Source organism: Rhinolophus sinicus, linkage group LG02 (genome assembly GCF_036562045.2).
Source record: "Rhinolophus sinicus isolate RSC01 linkage group LG02, ASM3656204v1, whole genome shotgun sequence".
Classification (NCBI taxonomy): Eukaryota; Metazoa; Chordata; class Mammalia; order Chiroptera; family Rhinolophidae; genus Rhinolophus; species Rhinolophus sinicus.
This window is the reverse complement of record NC_133752.1, coordinates 4,563,995-4,584,467: the sequence shown is the minus strand read 5'-3', so window position 1 is coordinate 4,584,467 and position 20,473 is coordinate 4,563,995. Positions and strand designations below refer to the sequence as shown.

Below are 20,473 nucleotides of genomic sequence, written 5' to 3'. Positions count from 1 at the left end.
TGTGACACGGCAAAAGGGACTTTGCAGACATGATTACATGGAGGATCTTGAGATGGGGACATGATCCCGGGTCGTTCACGTGGGTTCGTTGCAATCGCAAGGGTCCTTCTGTGGCAAAGAGGGAGGCGGGCAGGTTAGAGAAGGACATCGGATGGTAGAAGCAGAGGTTGGAGTGACGTGGGACCATCAGCCAAGGAATGCAGGTGCCTCTAGAAGCTGGAAAAGGCAAAGGAACACATCCCCCCCCAGAGCCTCCAGAAGGAACTCAGCCCTGCTGACACCTTGATTTCAGTCCAGTGAGACCTGTGTCAGACTTCTGACATTGGGACTGTCGGACAATAAATGTGTGTTATTTAAGCCACTATGTTTGTGATAATTTGTTATAGCAGCACTAGGAAACTAATACACGTTGATTTATTTTTCTTTGTAGAATTTACCGCTTTCTACCGGCGAGTTACAGACTGGTGGATTATTTGCCTCTTTGTACCAGAAGGTCAGCTCCATGGGTGGAGGGTCATTTTAAGTGTTCTGTTTACTGCTGGTTCCCACTCCCCAGCACAGGGCCCAGCACATGGCACACACTCATTTGTCACTTTAACAAGTGTGTGTCTACTCTGGGGATCTTTATTTTCTCACCTGGTAACTGCTCGTTGAGTAGGGTTTTATAGGGACGCGTGGTGCAGCTGGGTCCTCCCTGCTGTCTGTGAGGAGGTCAGGGAAGGTGGTCTCATTTCCTAGTCCCTGGGGAGCCACCTTCCTGTCCCTCATGGCACGGCTCATTCATTCACGCCTGTCAGTTATCTTGCTTAATTATGACTCTGTCTTACCTGTCAGGCACCTGGGATGCAGTGATGCACAGGACGTAGCCCCTTTCTCTGGGAGTCACTGGGATATCTGTATGATCGCTGTACTAAGGAGAGACAAAACCAAAACCAAATAATCACTGTCATTATGTGCTGATTACGGCATCATCTTATCCTGAGAAAAATGCCTCCAGATAAGCATGACCCCATTTTAGAGATGAGCAGACTGAGATTCTGAGATGCTTTGTTGACCAGGTTAAGGGTCCATTTGCTAAGTCAATCTTTAGCTATGTCATTGTCTAGGCACCAACCCCCACAATGTAGGGAGGTATACATCACTACCCCCATTTGCCTGATGGGAAAATCAAGGCTTGAGGAAGTTAATTTCTTTCCTCAGTTTTATACTGATGAAAAGGGTGGGGCTAGGTTTAAAGCTACCTGTGTGGGACACCAGCCCCCCCCTTCCACCTCTGTCCCTCACCACCTGCCCCATCTGTCAGGCCCCTTTCCACCACAGTCCAATGACCAAAACCTTGAAAGCCTAGGGGATCAGGCAGGAGACAGAGATGCACAAACTGGGCAGGCCTGGCCAGTGGTGAATCCGAGATTCTACTGTCCAGGGGCCAGGGGCCATTGTAGGGCCAGTTTCACAGATCTTTCATTTCTTGAAATGATGTCGGAAATTAGTATTTTGGGGTGAAATTTCCTTCGCACGTGTGACCAGCCCATGTGCAGTCTGTGTGTAGCACCAGCAGTACAAGGAATAAGCACATGTCAGCTTTTCGGGAGCCGGGAAGGGGACATTTGCTTCCTTTCTTTGCTTGATGTGTGTGATGTTTAAAGGCATGTATTTCTACAGGGCACTGACTGGAGTTGACTGTCCATTAGAGATTGTTTGAAAGAGTAACTGGCCGTCTTGAAAATTCATGCTTGGCTCCCTGAATCAACTGCTTCATGAATAGTGCATGTTGAAAGAGTGCTGTGAAATTCATTAGAAATAATTGGTCTGGTGGAAATGAGAAAAGAGGCCATTGGCTCGCAGGAAAGGACAACCAGATTTACTCAGTGTGGTAATCACCATCCATAACTTAACGGGCACTGGTACAGTCCTAGCTTTATCACCTGTGAAATGTTTTGTCGTAATTTAATCAGGCTAGTATTGTGCCATAAAGGTGGAGAACGGGGAGAAGGCACTCCTGCAGAAACCTCATGTTACATCCCTCAGCAACAGGAAGTGGCTTCTCCACACCTGTCTTGGCCTTGAGCTTGTGTTTCTGTCTCCTAGTCCCAGGTGGCTGCTGCAGCGCCAGACATCACATCCACATTCATGGCAGGAGTAGGTGGGAGGGGGGAAGAGTCACTCCAGCTGTGTCTGTCCCTTCTCTTTAGGACAAAATGCTTTCCCCGGAAACACGCCCGTTAATCCTCTGCTTGGATCTCATTGACTAGACTTGTGTCACAAGGTCACTGCCAGCTGCACGAATGGGGAAAACGGGGGACAGAATTGTCCAAGTTAATTAGATGGCCCTGGACCCTCAGTATCCCTTGTGAATTTATTAGAAATGCAAATTCTCTGGCCCCTCCCTGCAAACTCAGGAGGGGGCTGCACGATCTGCGCTAACAAGCCTGCAGGGATCCTGCTGTCACCGGTTAGGTCAATTGTGACTCAGTGCCTGGGCTCAGCCACCCTGGTCCCTACACACCTGAGGGACCTGAGGTTTCCTTATCAAGGGAGAAGGGGAGGGGAGCCCGGCTGGACACATCAACCTGTTACTTAACAGTCTGTCATGTCATTGTGTGACAGCCCTCCAGGCCGGTGTCACTGCTCTTGTGTTTTGAGTGAAGTCACTGGCACCCTTGGCTCTGCTTTTGGCTGCCAGTGTGTGCCACCTGTTTGTGCCTTAACAGCATTGTCACCCTGGGCAACCCTCGCTAAGTGTCTGATGGTTTGAACAGACACTGCTATTCAAGAATGCACATCTGTCCCCTGGGCAGCTCAGCAGTGCCTGTACTTCTTCAGGTGGGACAGTTTAATGATCTAGAAATCTACAGATGACCAACTGTCCCGGCTCTCCCAGGACTCTGAGGTTTCTAGGGATACAGCACTTTCAGTGCTAAAATGAGGAAGGTCTCGGGCAAATCAGGAAAAGCAGTCGCCCTAAGAAATCCATCCTTCAACCCCACCCCTCACCCCCACATATTCCCAGACAATTCCTCTTGCTCTGGGCAAACAACTCTGTGTGACGATGTGATTTCTAGGACCTCCTGTGGCTTGGCACTCTCACAACAGAAGCCATTTCAATCTGCCTATCAACTAAACGGCACCCTTTCCCTTATTCAAAGTGTGTTCAGGTCGGCACTATTACGTAAGCATCAGTATACCAGGTCTCAGGGAGAGGCCAAGGAAATGGAAAACACTGGCCATTTGCCTAAAGTCATTGAAATCCAATCTAGTCCAATAAGGAAATAAACATGAAATAAGTACCTCTTTGCTTGTGCATTATGTTAGATGCCCCCAGGAACACACATTTTGTAAGAGATATGGATGTGAGATTATTTACAGCATTATAATACTGATTATTAAAATAATAGCTTTTGCCATTTGCCAGTTTGCTCAGTAATTAACGCTCCTCTCCAGTTACGAGACAAAAGAGGAGGCCAGTGGAGAACCAAGCCTTAGGAGGGAGAAAGCTGGGCTGCAGGAGTGGGGCACAGGAGGGTGGCAGCTCTGGGCACCCTGATTCTGGAGCCCAGAATTAACCAGACCCATCACCTGTTCGATGACAACTCTGGTCCCCACTGACCTCTCCACATGGTGGCTGGCCCTGAAAAGCTTCTGGCAAGAAGGAGCAGAGTAAAAGATTGCTCCATGAAGACAGATTCCCAAGAGAGAGCAGGACGAGCAGAAATAGGCTGCTGGGTCTTCCCTCCTTTCTGTTTGGAGCCACTCAGCTCTCCACTCAGACGACTCTCGCCACCTCTGGTGGGGCAAGAGGCCAGGGCTGTTCGGGGAAATACCCCTCCTAGGGGAAACCAGCATTGCTCGGCACCCCCAATACAAACAGCTGGGGTTTTTTGAGAGGTTGCTCTTCTGGAAGGTAGGCACCATGTCCCCATTTTACAGAGGGGGCGAGTGAGGCACACAGGCCAAGTGAGTCATCCAAAGCCATGCAGACTGTGGCAGGGCTGGGTGTGAACCTACCGGCCGGGCTCTGCTGCTCCCTGGAGAAGGTTAGAGATAGCCCCAAGGAGAAAGTGGTGTGGGGGTAGGGAAAAGCTCCCCAAGAGAGAGCAGGAGAGATGCATGTCCAAGGCCAGGGAGGCGTTTCCCCCCAAATAAGGGGAGTTGGAGGAAGGCTTTCCAGGCAGGTGGACCCACAGTGCAGCGACGTGGCAATGTGGCACCGCCTGGGGCCTCGGGACTGCCATGTTGAATGCTAATGGGAGAGCAGGTGGCAAATGCCAGCAGCAGGGTCTGCCTTGCGGAACCCGGGGGCTTGTGACAGGGTGTGTACAGTTCCTAGCTGTTGCTGGTCACATTACAAGTGCAGCCCAAGCCCATTGCTTTTCTCTTCTCTCTTGACCTTTGGTGAGTGGGGAAGATGCGAAAATATGGAATTTCTGGCCCTGGCAGGGTATTCTCCAAGGAAAGCAATCTAGGTCAAAGCACCAAGGCTTTGCTAAGTTAACCATTAACCCTGTCTCTCTACTCTAAGCATATTACGCGTTATTAGATGGCACACTCAGTTCTGACTTTGGCTTGGCAGAGACACGACTCAGCATAATTATCTTCTGTTGCGTAAGTTTAATATCCAGGGAACTAATGGGATGTGTTCACTTCCCATATCCTCGTCCCCATTATGTAGCGAACTAATCAATTCACTTTATCTTTTGTAAATAACATGTCTTTCCTAGTTATTGGAAACTGGCTGTAATCCAATCTAATTAAAGAATATTTCCCAAGCACTCACTATGTACCGGAGTCATATTTGGCACCATGAATGTGGAGATTTTTCTCTCAGTCATTGCTTTAGTTGAGGAATATTTGCTGAATATCGACCATGTACTAACACTGTGTTAGGAGTTAGGGATACAACGGAAGAAAAACAAACATAGCCTTTGACTTCAGGGAGCTTAGAGTCTACGGGGGGTAGTGATCTTAGTGAAATACACAGCTCCATGTAAAATCGTACAGAATGATGTATTTTGAAGGAAAGTCCCACAGTGCTGTGAGGACACGTGACGGGGCAGCAGACTTCGTCTGGAGGGTGAGGGCAGCCATCTCCGGGTGCTCAAGGAGGAAGGGGGGGCAGAGTTAACAGGTGTACGGCCGGGAGAAGAGTGTTAAAGACACAGGGACAGAAAGAAAGCTTGCGTGTCTCGAGCTCAGTGGGTGTGGGGAGTGTGCTGGAGGTGAGGCAGGGGACGTGACAGGCGCCCGATTGTAAAGGACCTCATGGCCATGGGGAGGAACTTGCTCTGTGTCCTGAGAGCAGTGGAATGGGCATTGGAGGGGTGCGAGCAGAGGGTAAGGCCCCCTGCCTGCAGCGCGGCGTTGTCTGTCAGGGCGGGAGAGTTCAGAGGGGATGCTGGGAGACCACTGTGGTGGGCCAGGCAGGAGATGCTGACGGGTTAGAGATGAGTGTGGCCCCAGATGCAGACAGACAGGAGAGATGGTGAGGAGGTAAAACTGACCTAAACTGATGAAGAGTTAGATATGATGTTGGGAGGGAAGAGTCCAGGATGAGTTCGAGGCATTGAGCTTGTGAGGTGCAATGAATGGTGAACCACTCATCCTGGGTTTTGCTTCTGACCCGTGGAAGCCCCTGAGAGGAGCTGCGAGAGGTGGCTTGGGTGGGTCCGCACAGCCTGGAGAGAAGCCTTGGAGAGCCGATGGCAGTTAGATGGTGATGGAAGACCTCGCAGCCAGTGTGAAGGGGAAGGTTGAGCAATGGAGACTCGATGGGCTCCAGGGCTTCGTGTTTGGGAGGACGAAGCTATGTGAGCACGAGGAGCTGAAACAAGGTGGGAAGGGAGAGGGTGCCCTGCCATGGAAGCCAGGCAGGTGTTCCCAAAAGGAGTGAGTGGCCAAGTAAAGGGAAGACAGAAAGGCGTCCGGTGGATTCAGTGGCTATGCATGGTTGTGCTGTAGGGGTGTGGGGAGAAGCCAGACCGGAGTGAGGCAACAGAAATAGCAAGAGTATGGAACCCCATCAAGAATACGGCGTGAAGGAGAGGCGTGAGACAGGATAGCACCAGGAGGCGGGTGAGGGACTGTTGCCCTCATCTCCCAGCAGCTCACAAGGGCCATGATGTGGTTGCGGCAATTGATAGTTCAGTCTCCATCCTTCAGTCAGGGTTGGCTTCTGGGACTCAGGGAAGCTGATGTCTGAGTGTGTAAGATTAGAGCGTCAGGTGGGCGAGATGGGGACCAGAAGTGGGGACAGGTCATCCTGGGGAAGGGGACAACAGCATGTACAAGAACTTGGCAGCCCACGTGTCCAAAGTTTTTCTCCGTCATCCCCTCCCCTGGGCCCAAAAGATGTCTCTCGTTCTCTGTACCCACTGGGAAGGTGTTAACTGCCAAATGTACGTGTTGGGGGGTGGGGGGATGGAAAATGCCGAGAAGCATCCATTCAGTGGTGGAGTGCTGCCATGGCAAATACAAGAGAATTGAAGCCATTAGCCATTTGGAATAAATGGTTAGGTATGTAGGTAAGAAGGTTCAAGAACCAATACAAGGTTTGGCAAATCTGACTTTCTTTCCCCTTTTTCTTTTGCAGTCAACTTTGACCATTTTCAGATTCTACGGGCCATTGGTAAAGGGAGTTTTGGAAAGGTAAGAATGATCTTTAAAAATTTCATCCACAAAAAATATGTAAGTCCCGCCCCCTGGGCTTATGTGTATGCGCGTGTTTGTCTGTCTGGTTTTCTGATGGTTGCTGGGCACTGGGAATGTCCTGTTTGACAGAAAGATCTGGGTTTGCCAAATGTGAAATGTGAAAGGAAGTCTGAATGGTTTCCTTTAGATTCGCTGTAATTTCATTCTGAAAATTAAATTTCCACAGCAGCCCTGGTTTAGCTGAATTACAATGGTAATTATTTCAAGATCGCTAATGCTGTTTCTTCCTTGAGGATCTAAATGAGGAAAGTGGAAAAAACAAAAACCCCACACACTTATGAGATGGCCAATATCCACTCCTTCCTACAACACAGGCATTTTATTAAAAAAATTTATTTGGAAAGAATAGTTAACATGAGATCTACCCTTTTAAAATTTTAAATGTACAACATATTATTGTTGACTGCAGACAATGCTGTACAGCATATCTCTAGAGTTTATTCATGTTGCTTGACTAAACTTAATGCCCATTAGTTACTGACTTGCTATGTTCCTGAAAACCACCATTCCACTCTTTGACTCTATGAATTTGACTGTTTTAGAGACCTCAGTACATGGAATCATGCAGCATTTGTCTTTCTGTGACTGGCTTATTTCACTTAGGGCAGTGTCCTCAAAGTCCATTCATGTTGTAGCATACTACAGAATTTCTTTTTTAAGGCTTTCATTGTGCCTATGTACCACATTTCTTTATTCATTTGTCTGTTCCCTTTAACCAAATTCTCCATGTGTACCATGGGCTGCTCTCCTCAACCTCCTGGGTTGGGCTCTATTTTAGAGGATTCCTTTGTGTTTATAAGGAGCAGCTCATCCTTACACAATATGCTCAGGCAAACAAGGATTTTCCTCGGGAATGGCCGTCAGCTAGGGTTTATGAGCCTGCAGGGCAGCCTGGCTGGCACAGGGAGCAAGGCACACAGTTGGGAGTCGGGCACAGCAGGGTTCCAGTGCCAGCCAGGTATGGGCTGAGCCTCTGTTTTGTCATCTAAATTGGGCATGTGGATGTCTTCGCATCAGGCTGTTGGGAAAAACAAATGAGATGATATAGGAGAGTACGCAGCACAGAATCCAAACCTCCGCTCAGTGAGTACTTATCCCCTCACTGCTGGGGTGCTTTCCCCTACTAGGCAGTAGTTTAACTATTAATATATGTGCTTTTAAGTAGGTGGTGGTAGTAAGAGGCAGGCACGGGTCTTACGTGGAGGGGCATTTGTTTGGACATAAGCAGAGCACTGGGACAGCAGGCTGTCGTGTCCATTTAAATTCCCAGCACATCTCACCATATGTGACATGTCACTGCTGATGAATGGTGGGACAAGACTTGGCAAGGCTTGTGATGTTGCATGGCACTCATTCTTCTGGAAAACTGTGGAGCTCTGGGTTTAACGGAGCCTTGTCATTGAGTTTTCTCTTAAATCTGTGTCTTGTCCTGTTATTGGCAGTTTGTGTAGAATTGATATAAAATTAGCCAGCTTAGGTTCATTTCTTCATTCTTGGATTCATTTGACCATTTGTTCACTCATCCATCCAAAGATCCATCCATCCATCCACCATCCACCATCCATCCATCCATCCATCCATCCATCCTTCCTTCCTTCCTTCCTTCCTTCCTTCCTTCCTTCCTTCCTTCCTTCCTTCCTTCCTTCCTTCCATCCACAATACAGACCATCACTTTGTTCTGGACCCTGTTCTAGATTCTGAGGTTACAAAAATGAATGAGATATGGTGCCTGCTTTTTGAGGATCTCTCAGATACTTGCAAGAGACAGAGAAGTAAACAGATAATTAAAGTGCAGTCTGAAAAACACTGATGGAGAAAAACCCAGGAGGTATGGGGATACAGTGTGATTTTGGAGGAAACTAGACTTCAAAAAGTACCCTTTCTGTAGATGGTCATAAAATAAGCACTAGCATGATTTTTCAGGACGCTCGTAATATAAAATAAGCCCTAATGCATCTTTTGGAGCAAAATTTAATATAAGACCCGGTATTATTTTCGGGGAACTATGGTAGGGCTTATTTTATATTACGAGCAGCCTGAAGAATCATGCTAGGGTTTATTTTCTGGTTAGGTCCTATTTTCGGGGAAACACAGTAGATGTCTACATAATATTTTCTAACACTTTAGTTTAAAAATTTGCAAACATACAGCAAAGTTGAAAGAATTTTATATTCAACACGCATGTCCACCACGCATTCTACAATTAACATTTACCAAACTTATTTTATGAAATAGCTATCCTATCTATCCATCAATCCATCTTACTTTTTATGAATTTTATAGTAAACGGCACTTATCTGTATACTTCCTCCTAAATATTTCAGCAAAGAGATTTGTTTGCAGTTTTTCTTTTGGTATAAAATATGCATACAATGAAATGCACAAATCTTAAGCTTACATTTGCTGAGTAAAAATGTATACCCCTGTGTAACTTGAACCTCTACTGAGATATAGGATATTACTGTCATCCAAAAGGTCCCTGTTGACCCTTTCCAGCAAAAACTCATCTCCACCTCAACCGCTGCATGCTCTATAGATTAGATTTGTCTGTTCTATAACTAATGTAAGTGAAATTATACAAGTACGATTTTGTATAAGGCTTCATACTGTTTTGCATTTTGCATAACGTTTTTATAGCATAATGTTTTTGAGATTCATCCATTTGCTGTGTCTCAGCACTTTATTTTCTTTTTAGTGATGAATAATATTCCAGTCTATTACTGTATCACAGTTTGTTAATCCATTTTCGTCATGATGGACTCCAGGACTGTTTTTAGGTTTTGCTATTTTGCACAAAGTTGCTATGAAACTTTGTGAAGTCTTTTTTTTGTGAACATGTTTCATTTCTCTTGGGTAAATATCTGGGATTGGAATTGCTTCATATAGAGTAGGTGTTTGTTTAATTTTTCCACAACTGCCAAAAGACTTTCCAATGTGGCTGTACCATTTTCTACGCCTACTAAGAGTTCCATTTGCTTCACTTCCTTGCCAACATGTGGTGCTATCCATATTTTTCACTTTAGGTATTCTGATGAGTGTTTAATAGTATGTCAGTGTGGTTTTAATTAGCATTTCCTTGATGAGTAATGATGATGAACATTTTTTATATGCTTAATGACCAGTCATATATCTTCATTTGTGAAGTTTCTGTTCAGAACTTTTTCCATTTTAAAAAACTGCGTTGATTGCCTGATTATTACTGAGGTGTGGTATATATATCCGGATACCACTCCTTTGTTAGATATGAGACTGCTCTCTACAAGACTGTGGTTTACCTATTAATTTTTTTCACCTTTTTTTTTCTTTTTTAATTTTTTATTTCATGTGTACAAAACACTGTAATAGTTAGACATTTATAATTTATACCCCTCACAAAGTGATAACTCCCCTCTCCCAATCTACTACCCTTCTGACATTGCATACAGCCATTACGTTTCCACTGTCTGTATTTCTTATGCTGTACTCCGCTTCTTGTGACTATGTGTGTGTGTGTGTGTGTGTGTGTGTGTGTGTGTACATACAATTGTAGTTGACATTCATTATTATTCAGCTTCAGCTTCAGGTGTACAGTGCAGTGATCAGGCATCTACATCATCCCTGAGGTGGTTTCCCTAATAAGACCTGTGTCCATTGGATACCCTACTAAATCTTTACAACATTATTGATTATATTCCCCAAATTGATTTTCATATCCCCGTGGCAATCTTGTGGTTACCGATTGTGCTTTCTAATCCCCTCACCTCCCTTATCCCCACTCCCCCTCCCATCTAGCAACCCTCAGGTTTTCCTCTATGTCTCTGAGACTGTTTCTGATTAGTTTGTTCATTTATTCTATTCTTTAGATTCCACATATAAGTGAGATCATGTGGTGTTTGTCTTTCTCTATCTGACTTATTTCACTTAGTATAATGTTCTTAGTGGTGTGTTTTGACGCACAGATATTTTAAATTTTGATGAGATCTAATTTATTGAGTTTTTCCTTTTAGGGTTATTGCTTTATGTGAGTTGTATAAGAAAACCTGGCTCAAAAAAAACCCATACTCAAGTCACAGTTTTTCCTGTATTTACTTTCTAAAACCTTTATGGCTTTAAGATATAGATTTAGTTCTATGATTCATTTTGAATTAAGTTTTTTGTATGATGTGAAGTAAGGATTGAGGTCTTTTTTTTCTTTTTTGTATATGGATATCCATTTCTTGAAAAATCTTTCCTTTGCTCATTAGATTGCTTTGGTGTCCTTGTAAAAAATCCGATGCCTGGTGTAAGTGGGAGGTCTACTTCTGAGCTGTGTTCTGTTCATCTGACCTACATATATGAGTACCAGGCTGTCTTAATTACTGTAGGTTTATAGTAAGTCTTGGAATCAGGTGGTGTAAATCCTCCAGGTTTATTCTTTTGCAGGATTGTTTTGGGTATTCTGGGTATATGGTTTTTCACAGAAATTTTGAATTTCTTGTCAATTTCTACAAAAAACTGGTGGAATCATAATTGGGTTTACATTAGCTGTATGTATCAATTTGAAAATAATTGCTATCTTGAGAGCATTGAGGCTCCTAATTCACAAACATGGTGTATGTCTCTGTTCCTTTTTACGTTTATTTATTATTAGATATTCTTTATTTTTGCAATGTTTTGTAATTTTGTGGGCAGGGTCTTTGCCCTTTTTTGTATTAAATTTTTCCCTAAATAGTTTATGAGGGGGTTTTTTGGACACTATTTTAATGGAGTTGTTTTAAATTTAATTTTTAATTGTTTATTGCTAGATATAAAAATACAATTGATTTTTGTATCATAATGTTGTATCCTGAAATCTTGCTAATTAAATTATTAGTTGTGATAGTTATTTTGTAGTTTCCCGTAGGTTTTTGTCAAATTTGTTTTTAGGATTATACTCATTTTGCAAAATGAGTTGAGGTATTTTCGTTCTCATTTTTCTGAAAGATGCTGAAAATTGGTGTGATTTCTTTAAATGTTTGATAGGATATATGAATGAAACCATTTGTGTATGGAGTTTTCTCAATATCAATTAAGTAGAGGTGGTTAATAATGTTATTCAGATATTCTATGTCTTTAGTGATTTTAAAAATCTCGTTTTATCCATTTCTGAGACAGTTGTGTAAAATCACCAATTATGACTGTGGAGCTGTTTCTTCTTTATTTTGTCAATTTTGCTTCTTATACTTTGAAGACCTGTTGTTAGGCACATACATATTTATGATTGTTCTGTCCTCATGATGAATTGGCCTTATTATCTTTGTGAAATGTTCTCTGCCTCTGCTAATAATCTTTATTTCGAAGCTTACTTTCTCTGAGATTAATATGGCCATTCCAACCTACTTATGTTTACTGTTTCATGCCATATAGTTTTTCCGTGCATTTCCTTTTATTCTAGCTATACTTTTTTATATTTAACTAGCATATAGGTTGGTTTTGCTTTTCTTTAAATCCATTCTGACATTCTCTACCTTTCACTTGGAGTATTTAGTCCATTCATAGTAAATGAATCATTGATAAGGTTTTATTTAGGTCTACCACGATCTCTCTCTTTCTTTACCTCCCTCCCTCCATCCCTCTCTGTTTTTCTTTTTCTCTTTTCCTGTAGTGTTTTGGATTAATTGAATATTTATAGTCCCCATTTAATTTATCTATTGCCTATACTTCCTTGTATTAAGTTTTTTTAAAATTATTATTAAGAGCTGCCCTGCTCATCTTTTTTTTTTTTTTTTCCAATTGGGGAATATTGGGGAACAGCATGTTTCTCCAGGGCCCATCAGCTCCAAGTTGCTGTCCTTCAATCTAGTTGTGGAGGGCGCAGCTCAGCTCCAAGTCCAGTTGCCATTTCAATCTTTAGTTGTAGGGGGAACAGCCCACCATCCCATAGCAGGGATTGAACCAGCAACCTTGTTGTTAAGAGCTTGTGCTCTAACCAACTGAGCCATCCAGCCGCCCCGCCAGAAGCTCAGCGGCAGCTCATTGTCTTCAGTCTAGTTGTGGAGGGCGCAGCTCACTGGCCCATGTGGGAATTGAACCGGCAACCCCACGGTTCAGAGCCCATGCTCTAACCTACTGAGCCATCCGGCCACCCCCATTGTATTAAATTTTTAAATCATTGCTCTGGGGATTATAATATACATCCTTAACTTATTTCACTGTCTTCTTAGAGTTAATATTTTATACTTCACATAAAATGTGAAAAAAAATCTGGCAACCGTGTAGGTCCATTTACCATCCCCATCAACCTTTATCGTATAGTTGTCCGATGTAGTACAGTTTCTTAAATTGTAAATCTCCAACATAATCTTATAGTTTTGTTTTAAATATATACATAAATATATATAATACATCTGTAAATAAATAAATATATATATAAATATTAAGAAATATAGTTTTTTTTTAATTAGTAAAAAAATAGTTCTTGATACTGATTCATATCTTTTACGAAGGTCTGAATTTCCATCTGGTATCATTTCCATTCATTCTGAATAATTTCCTTTAATGTTTTATGTGGTCATGTCTCCTATCAATGCACTCTCTTAATTTTATTTGAACTGTATTTCTTTCACCTTCTTTCTTAAAGAACATTTCTACTGGATACAGATTATTGGGTTGACAGTGTTTTCCTCATTGCTTTAAAGATTCTTTTCCGTTGTCACCTGACTGCCATAGTTGCTGATGAGAAGTCATGAAACTTTGAATCATTGTTATCTGGTGTGTCATGTGTCACTTGTCTCTCTCCTTTTAAGGTTTTCCGTTAATCTTTGAATTTTAGGAGTTTGACTTTGATGTACCTGGGCAGAAATTCTCTCTCTCTCTCTCAAAGATTTTATTGAGGAAGGGGAATAGGACTTTATTGGGGAACAGTGTGTACTTTTAGGATTTTTTTCCAAGTCAAGTTGTTGTCCTTTCAATCTTAGTTGTGGAGGGTGCCGTTCAGCTTCAAGTTGTTGTCCTTTCAGTCTCAGTTGTGGAGGGCGCAGGTCAGCTCCAGGTTCAGTTGCCATTGTTAGTTGCAGGGGGCGGAGCCCACCATCCCTTGCAGGAGTTGAGGAGTCGAACCAGCCGCCTTGTGGTTGAGAGCCCACTGGCCCATGTGGGAATCAAACTGGCAGCCTTCGGCATTAGGAGCACGGAGCTCCAACCACCTGAGCCACCAGGTCTGCCCATAGGTGGAAATTCTTGATAAAAAATAGTTTCTCTCTCTTTGCTTAGATTTCCTATATTTTCATTCATTTGTACCACATTGCCCTTTACATCATGCAGCACGGTCATGGTTGTGACAGCTGTTTTAATGGCCTTCATGGTAATTCCAACATCTGGGTCATCGTAGGATTCACCTCTGTTGAGAATGGTCACATTTTCCTGGTTCTTTATATGTTGAGTTGTTTTTGGATAACATCCTGGATACTGAATATTACGTAGAGACTTTGGATTCTATTGTGTTTCTTTGACAATGTACTTTTAACAAGCAGTCGGCTTGGCTGAACTCACACTGCTCAGTCTCTTGGTGGGGGGTGTGTGTGCAGGAATCTCAGAGCCTTTTTGCTTCTTCAACCCTCCATTGTGATCCCTCCACCGCTCCATGTGACCGTTAGGGGCCAATCAGAGACTGGGGCAGAGCTTATGCGCCACAGGGAAGTTTCCCTTTTTTTTTTTTTTTTTTGGAAGTTTCCCTTTTCTAGGTTTCTCAGAAGAGGACTTGTGGCCCAGAGAATTTAGGAAGTTTGCCTATAATCTCATGGATGGTGGATGAACTTCAACAACAACAACAAAACATTTTAAAATCCTGTGGAACGTTTACTTTTGGTCAGTTGTCAGCCTCATGTGGAGCATTTCATGATGTAAGGAAAACTGAAGCATGTCTTTTAATCCACAGCACAGTTGGCACCACATAGCATCCAGAAGCATATTGCTTTTACCCTCACGCCACTGACGATTTTGATCCTGAGCCCTTGGCATCCATGCATGCCATTCTGTCAGCATGTGGCCTTGTGATGTTTCCATTGGTTATATCCCGTCCTCATTCCCTGAAAGTTTGTCTGCCTTTTCTGCCTCCACTTGCCGCTGTTTGCTTGGTGGCTTGGCTCTCAGGACCTGTTGTTCAGAGCATAAATGTGTTAAATACGGTTGTAATGGATCTTTTGAAACAAATGCAAGCTATCTAAGGGTTCTATTTTGAAGTCACTCTTGGGTCATAGCAACTTTTTGATGACACCCAAACTCATGTGAAATATATAGAAACCTCAGGTATTCAGGATGAAGTTAGTTAACTTCAAGGCAATAGGATATAAGTTTGTTCTGGTCAGAGGACCAAATAATTGCTGCGTTTCATGGTACATGCAGAGGTCTCCACGACTATTACAGAATTCACGGTGGAAGTGGGCTGGCATAGGATGAAGAAAACCATCTTCCTCAGACGGAGTATTTTATCTTTGTTTTCTGTCTTTGGCAGATTTGATATCTGGCATTTATTAAGAGTTTTCCAGAAAGACATTTCATTGTTAAACTATGATAATAGCCTTGGTTATCAAGAAAAAGCACATGTGAATTCACAGAAACCTCATTTTACTTTCATTCTGGGAGAAGTTGGCTTCCCCAGTGCTGCACCAAAGTAAACAGCTGCAAGCGCTCCATTGGTTTTAGCAAGAATTTACGGATGTTTTTTATAACCCTTTTACGACTGAATTCTGGGACAGTTGAGGCCGAGCAGAGTGTTTCTACACATCCAGTGGAAACACGATTTGGGGGTCAGGCTGACTGTTCTGTGTTAATTGTGGATACCTGCGAAAGTAAATCAACCTCTGAAGCTTAATTTTTCTCATCTGTCAAATGGAAAGAAGAGAACTGTAGTAGCTGCTGGTTTTGCCTGCCCAGCGTGCTTTTCAGTCTCCTCTGTCTTATCATAATAACACCCCTTTCCTTTGGAGAACACGTCCCCACTCCTTTTAGTCCAGGGGACTGTCAGTCATTGTCCCCTGCTCACCCTCTGAGGTGGGCATGTGATCTGGCTGTACTAGCCACACAGACCCCGTTCAGCTAGACCGGGGCTTGCTCAGCTGCTCAGAATCCTTCCACAGAGTCGGAATTGAAAGGTTTGTTCTTTTCTCCTCCTGAATGATGTGCTGTAAGACAACAGGTCTGCATGTGTTGGTGGCCATCTTCCTCGGCCATTTTCCTCAGCCTTTGGTGAAGGTGAAGGTCTGTGTGGAAGGTGCAAAGCAGACAAGCAGACACAGATGTAAGGAGCGAGTGGAGAGAGGGCGCCCTGTTGGGTGGAACTGGGTGCAGAATTTAAGGAGGCATTGCTCCCAGGGTCCTGCAAATGAAGGTCTGTCCTTGCCTCCTTAACAGTTCGCACTCTCGCCTCCTTGCGTGTCTCACCCTAACGCTGGCCCTGCTGATGACGGCCTGAGCTTGGCTTCCTCTAGAAGCTGACATTGGCAGAAACAATTGATTGCAAGTAATTTATGGGGAGGTGATCCCAGGAAACACCTGCAAGAGACGTAGAAAGGAAGGCAGCCAATGATGAGTGTTTGACAAAGCCACTTACCACTGTTGCATCTGGACTTACCTCCATGTGGGGCCTCTAGGGGACAGTGCAGAGCCTGCCTCAGGGCAGCTGAGGCTACAGAAGCTGATGTGTTAAGGCACAGTTTTCCATTCATCATTGGTGGGGGGCTGCTCCAAGCTGCCTTCCCTCTCCTGTAGGCTTACCCTGTTCGTGGCAGAAAACAGCCCTCCAGCACAGAGTCACAGGTGTTTGTAGCCTCAGGTGTGTGGAGGTGAATGACAGGGGACATGGGCAGTCACCACCAGTGCCGCCATCTTTGTGTTCTTCTGGCCCCATGAGCCATCCACCATCCTTCCCAGCTGTTTTGCTTATGCAAGATTGTGTTGGGCTTTCAGCCTTTGCAACCTGGAGAGTCCTGACCAATCAGAAACTCACCATCTTTGCCCTGGGAACCAGACACCTGTCATCATCCTTGTCCCCCTAGCAGCCCATGTGATGAATTGGAGGCCTGAAGAGGACCCCACTGCCACATACGGCCTGTTTTGTTTCCATATGTCCCTCCCAAATACAGAAGTTGGGTTGAAACTAGTAGCTTTAGTCACCTGCAAATCTGTGGGGAAAGCAGAGGGGTCAGGAGGAGAGTGTCCGTCAATAGCCAACAATACCGGACATTTGGTTTGTGAAGCAACAGAGCATAGAAAGAAGAGCACAGGCTTTTCAGATGGTGAGTCCTGGACCCTCGAGCCGTGTGAACTTGGACCAGTTGTTTAGCTTCTGCAAACCTCTGTTTTCTCTTCTGTGAAACAAGAATGCTCAGAGTGGTCTTAAAGGTTCAGTGTGAAAATAAGGGGCAGAGACCATGCAGCCCCATGTCTTCTTGAAGCCAGCGCGGCTGGGATATCCCTGGCTGACCTGGTGGGTTCTGGAAAGGTTTGGGTATCCACCTGGAGGGACGTGGCGTGAGGAGCCTGGTGCTCTTAGCCTCACCTTGCTATCTCACAGCACATTTGGCTGTGGCGTGCTCTTCTGGTTGCTCGTCTGCCTCCACCCTCAGACTGTGAGATTCTGAGAGGCCAGCACTGGTCATTATCATCTATCTGCCTGGTCCCATCAGCAGCCAGCTCAGGCTCAGTAAATGCTGCCTAGTGCATGGATGTGTGAGAGAAAGAAGAGAAAGCCCTGGTCTGCACAGCAGCTGGGGATGGGAGAAAGCATGAATTAGATCATGTGGCTGCCACTTGAAGTGAACGCCAGTCTCTTCGTGCCAGCCTACAGCGCTCTGTCTGCAATCTGGCCGATGCCTGTTTTGCTGACACCCCGTCTGCGCCTGTCTTCCTGCTCAGTCCTCTCCAGCCCTCCTCTCGAACACGCCGAAGTGATTTCTCACTCAGAACTTTACACCTGCCGTACTCTCCTCCTCGATTCCCCGCCCCCAGATCTCTGCAAGGCTCGCACGTACCATACAGGTATCGCTCAAAGGCCCCCTCCACGGGGCCTTCCTTGAATGCCACCCCCTAGACCCCACCCCAGGCATTTCCGTATCCCTGTACCTTTCTAGTATCCTTTGTGTCATTGCACTCGTCACTGAAAGGGACTCCATGTGTTCATTCATCTGTCCTCTGGGTTGTTGGGCTCCTGCACCAGGACAGACCTTCCACGAGGGCGGCAGCTTTCCTCACTGTTCACTGCTGTATGCCCTCCCTACTAAGCAGTGCGTGTGTATGTGTATACATACACACACACACATATATGTACACACACACAGATATGTACACACAATGCATGATGCATGTACATGCTTATATACACCACTAAGCAGTATGTAAACGTGTGCACACAAATATGTATATGCATAGGTACATACCCAGTAAGCAGTATACATGCACACGTATGTGTATATATATGCATATATCTGCACATATAGTATATACACCCATATATGTATATATGTATACACCCTCTAAGCAGTATATATACATATATTAATATATATATACCTACTAAACAGTATATATGCACATGTATATGTATATACACATATAAAAACATACCCACTAAGCAGTATATATAGGTACACATACATATATAGTATATAGATACACACATGTATGTACATCCATGTGTATGTACACCATCAGCAATATCTATACACATGTATGTGTATATGTATGTACCCACATGCACACATATGCATGTATTCATATCCACCAACTGTGTATGTATATATACACATATAGTACATATAGACACATGTACAAATGATACATGGAACATATATGATATATAATATAAATGAATGTATATTATATAAATGAGTATATATAGATGAACAAAGAACTTGACAATTAGCCAATGAACTGATAAGATTTAATTGACTGGTTTATACTGATTGTCTCTGGGTTGGGGTCCTGAGGCCAATTTCTCCATCTCCCCAGCTGCAAACGGTCATTTTTCACGTCGCCCCTCTGGTTACCACTCTGCCTCTGCAGCCTGCACGCTCCACCCCCCACACTCCTCTTGACCCCACTGATGGTGGAGCCTATGGAAGTTTGGCTTCAGCAGCAGAGAGTCCAGGATGAGGTGTCCTGCTCTGAGTGAACCTTGAAGCGAACAAGGCTTCGTGGTTTTCAAGGAAAGGAGGAGGGTACCTTTGGGAGAACCTTCTGGCAGTTTGCCTCTAGAGTGTCTTTCTTGGAGTGGCAAGTGGACCCTCTGCTTAAAGAGCCGGAGGGTAGAAGCAAAAAAACAACAACAACAAAAAAGGGGAGTTAATTAAAATTCATGGAATAGCCAGAGGCAGTCTGCACATGAAATAGCAGAAAGTGGCACAGTTATATGATAATAGCCCTTTATGTCCCTCAAAGGAAGATTCTGGGTGAAATTGAGCCAGGATTGCACAAATGATAATTGTAGACTCAACACTGCCTTATTACACGATGCTGATCATTTCCACACACAGGCATGTTATTAGTCGTCTCCTTCCGTATTCCAGCCTTCCACATCTGCATCTGAATTTGTAGTGGGAAAAAAATATTTGAGTAATAGCAGTCTAACCAATTTAGGGCCCAGACTGCAACAAATCCAGTTTGGAATTAAGTGGGGATTCGATTTATTATACCAGGGGTGCCAAAAAAATGTATACAAGTGGACACTTTGGTCAACGTTGCTCAAGCCGTCATCAGAAGTGTCTGGACGCTGATGGTAACCACTTGGAGCACCTCTTGTAATTGCAGAAGTCAAACGTGACTTGTACTCAACTTTTGTTATCGGTATATATTGAGTATTGCAATTTTAATACAGTTTTCCTTTTTTAAATTGTGTATACATGTTTTTGGCACCCTCTGTATGTGTTAATCAGTTGGAATGTTCAGAAACAATTGACTTGTTTTTTTCCCCCCTTAAGAATTTAGTCTTTTGGAATCATTTAAGTTGCTGGCCTTTAAGGTAATGGTAACACGGTAGGACGCACGGCAGGATTTTGAATTGGACAGTCGACAATTATGGCCTGCTCTGTCCCAGCATTATTCTAGGTGGTCGTGACAGTGTGACAAACAAGCTGGATGAGGTCCCTGATGTTACAGAGCTGACAGGTTAGTAGGGGGACAGAGAAACACACAGACAATAAACAAATATGATATCTCAACGATGGTAATTGCTTGTTGGAAGATGTGTAGTGCATTGACCCGGGGGGTGCGGGGGCTGGGGAGGTAGGACTGCTTTCATTGGAGGAGAGGGCAACAGAGAGAGCCTCTTTGAGAAGGAGACGGTTAAGCCAAGACCTAAGTGTTAAGAAGGAAACAAACCATGTGAAGCTCTGGGGGAAAGAACACCCTAGACGAAAGGCGCAGCAGATGCAAAGGTCCTGAGGCAGGGACAGCGTTCGTGATGGGGCAGTGGCAGCAGGTGTGTGTAATCCACAGCCAGCACTGTGTCTGCAAAGCAGGGACGTGGAATATATGGTTGCTCTTCTCAGGAAAGTGCGAGAGTTAATCAGTTTATAGCACAATGGTTAGAGAGCCTTAGCTGGCTCCAAAGTCTGACGGTGCTTTGTTGGAATTGGCTCGAGCAGGTCACCCTGGGCAAGTTGCCTAACTTCTCTGAGCCTGAAAAGTGACTGGTTATTCTTACGTGAGAATCATTTTTAGAATTCTGGAACATGATGTTTTTATTAGAAGCTTTTGTTTGTACAGACATCTTTTATGAAGGATGGAATCCATATCTATTTAATGAAATATTTATTCATTTCATATTAATTAGGTT

At 44.1% G+C, this 20,473-nt stretch overlaps 1 protein-coding gene across 3 annotated transcripts in view; it reads left to right on the top strand.

The window, feature by feature from the left end:
- STK32B (serine/threonine kinase 32B) overlaps nucleotides 1–20,473 on the top strand; it is a 264,197-nt gene that overhangs the window by 50,665 nt on the left and 193,059 nt on the right. For all 3 annotated transcript variants that reach the window (XM_074321208.1, XM_074321198.1, XM_074321189.1), the window contains exon 2: nucleotides 6,587–6,642. In XM_074321208.1, the coding sequence (XP_074177309.1) occupies nucleotides 6,587–6,642 (56 nt within the window). The remainder of the gene's footprint in view (nucleotides 1–6,586; nucleotides 6,643–20,473) is intronic.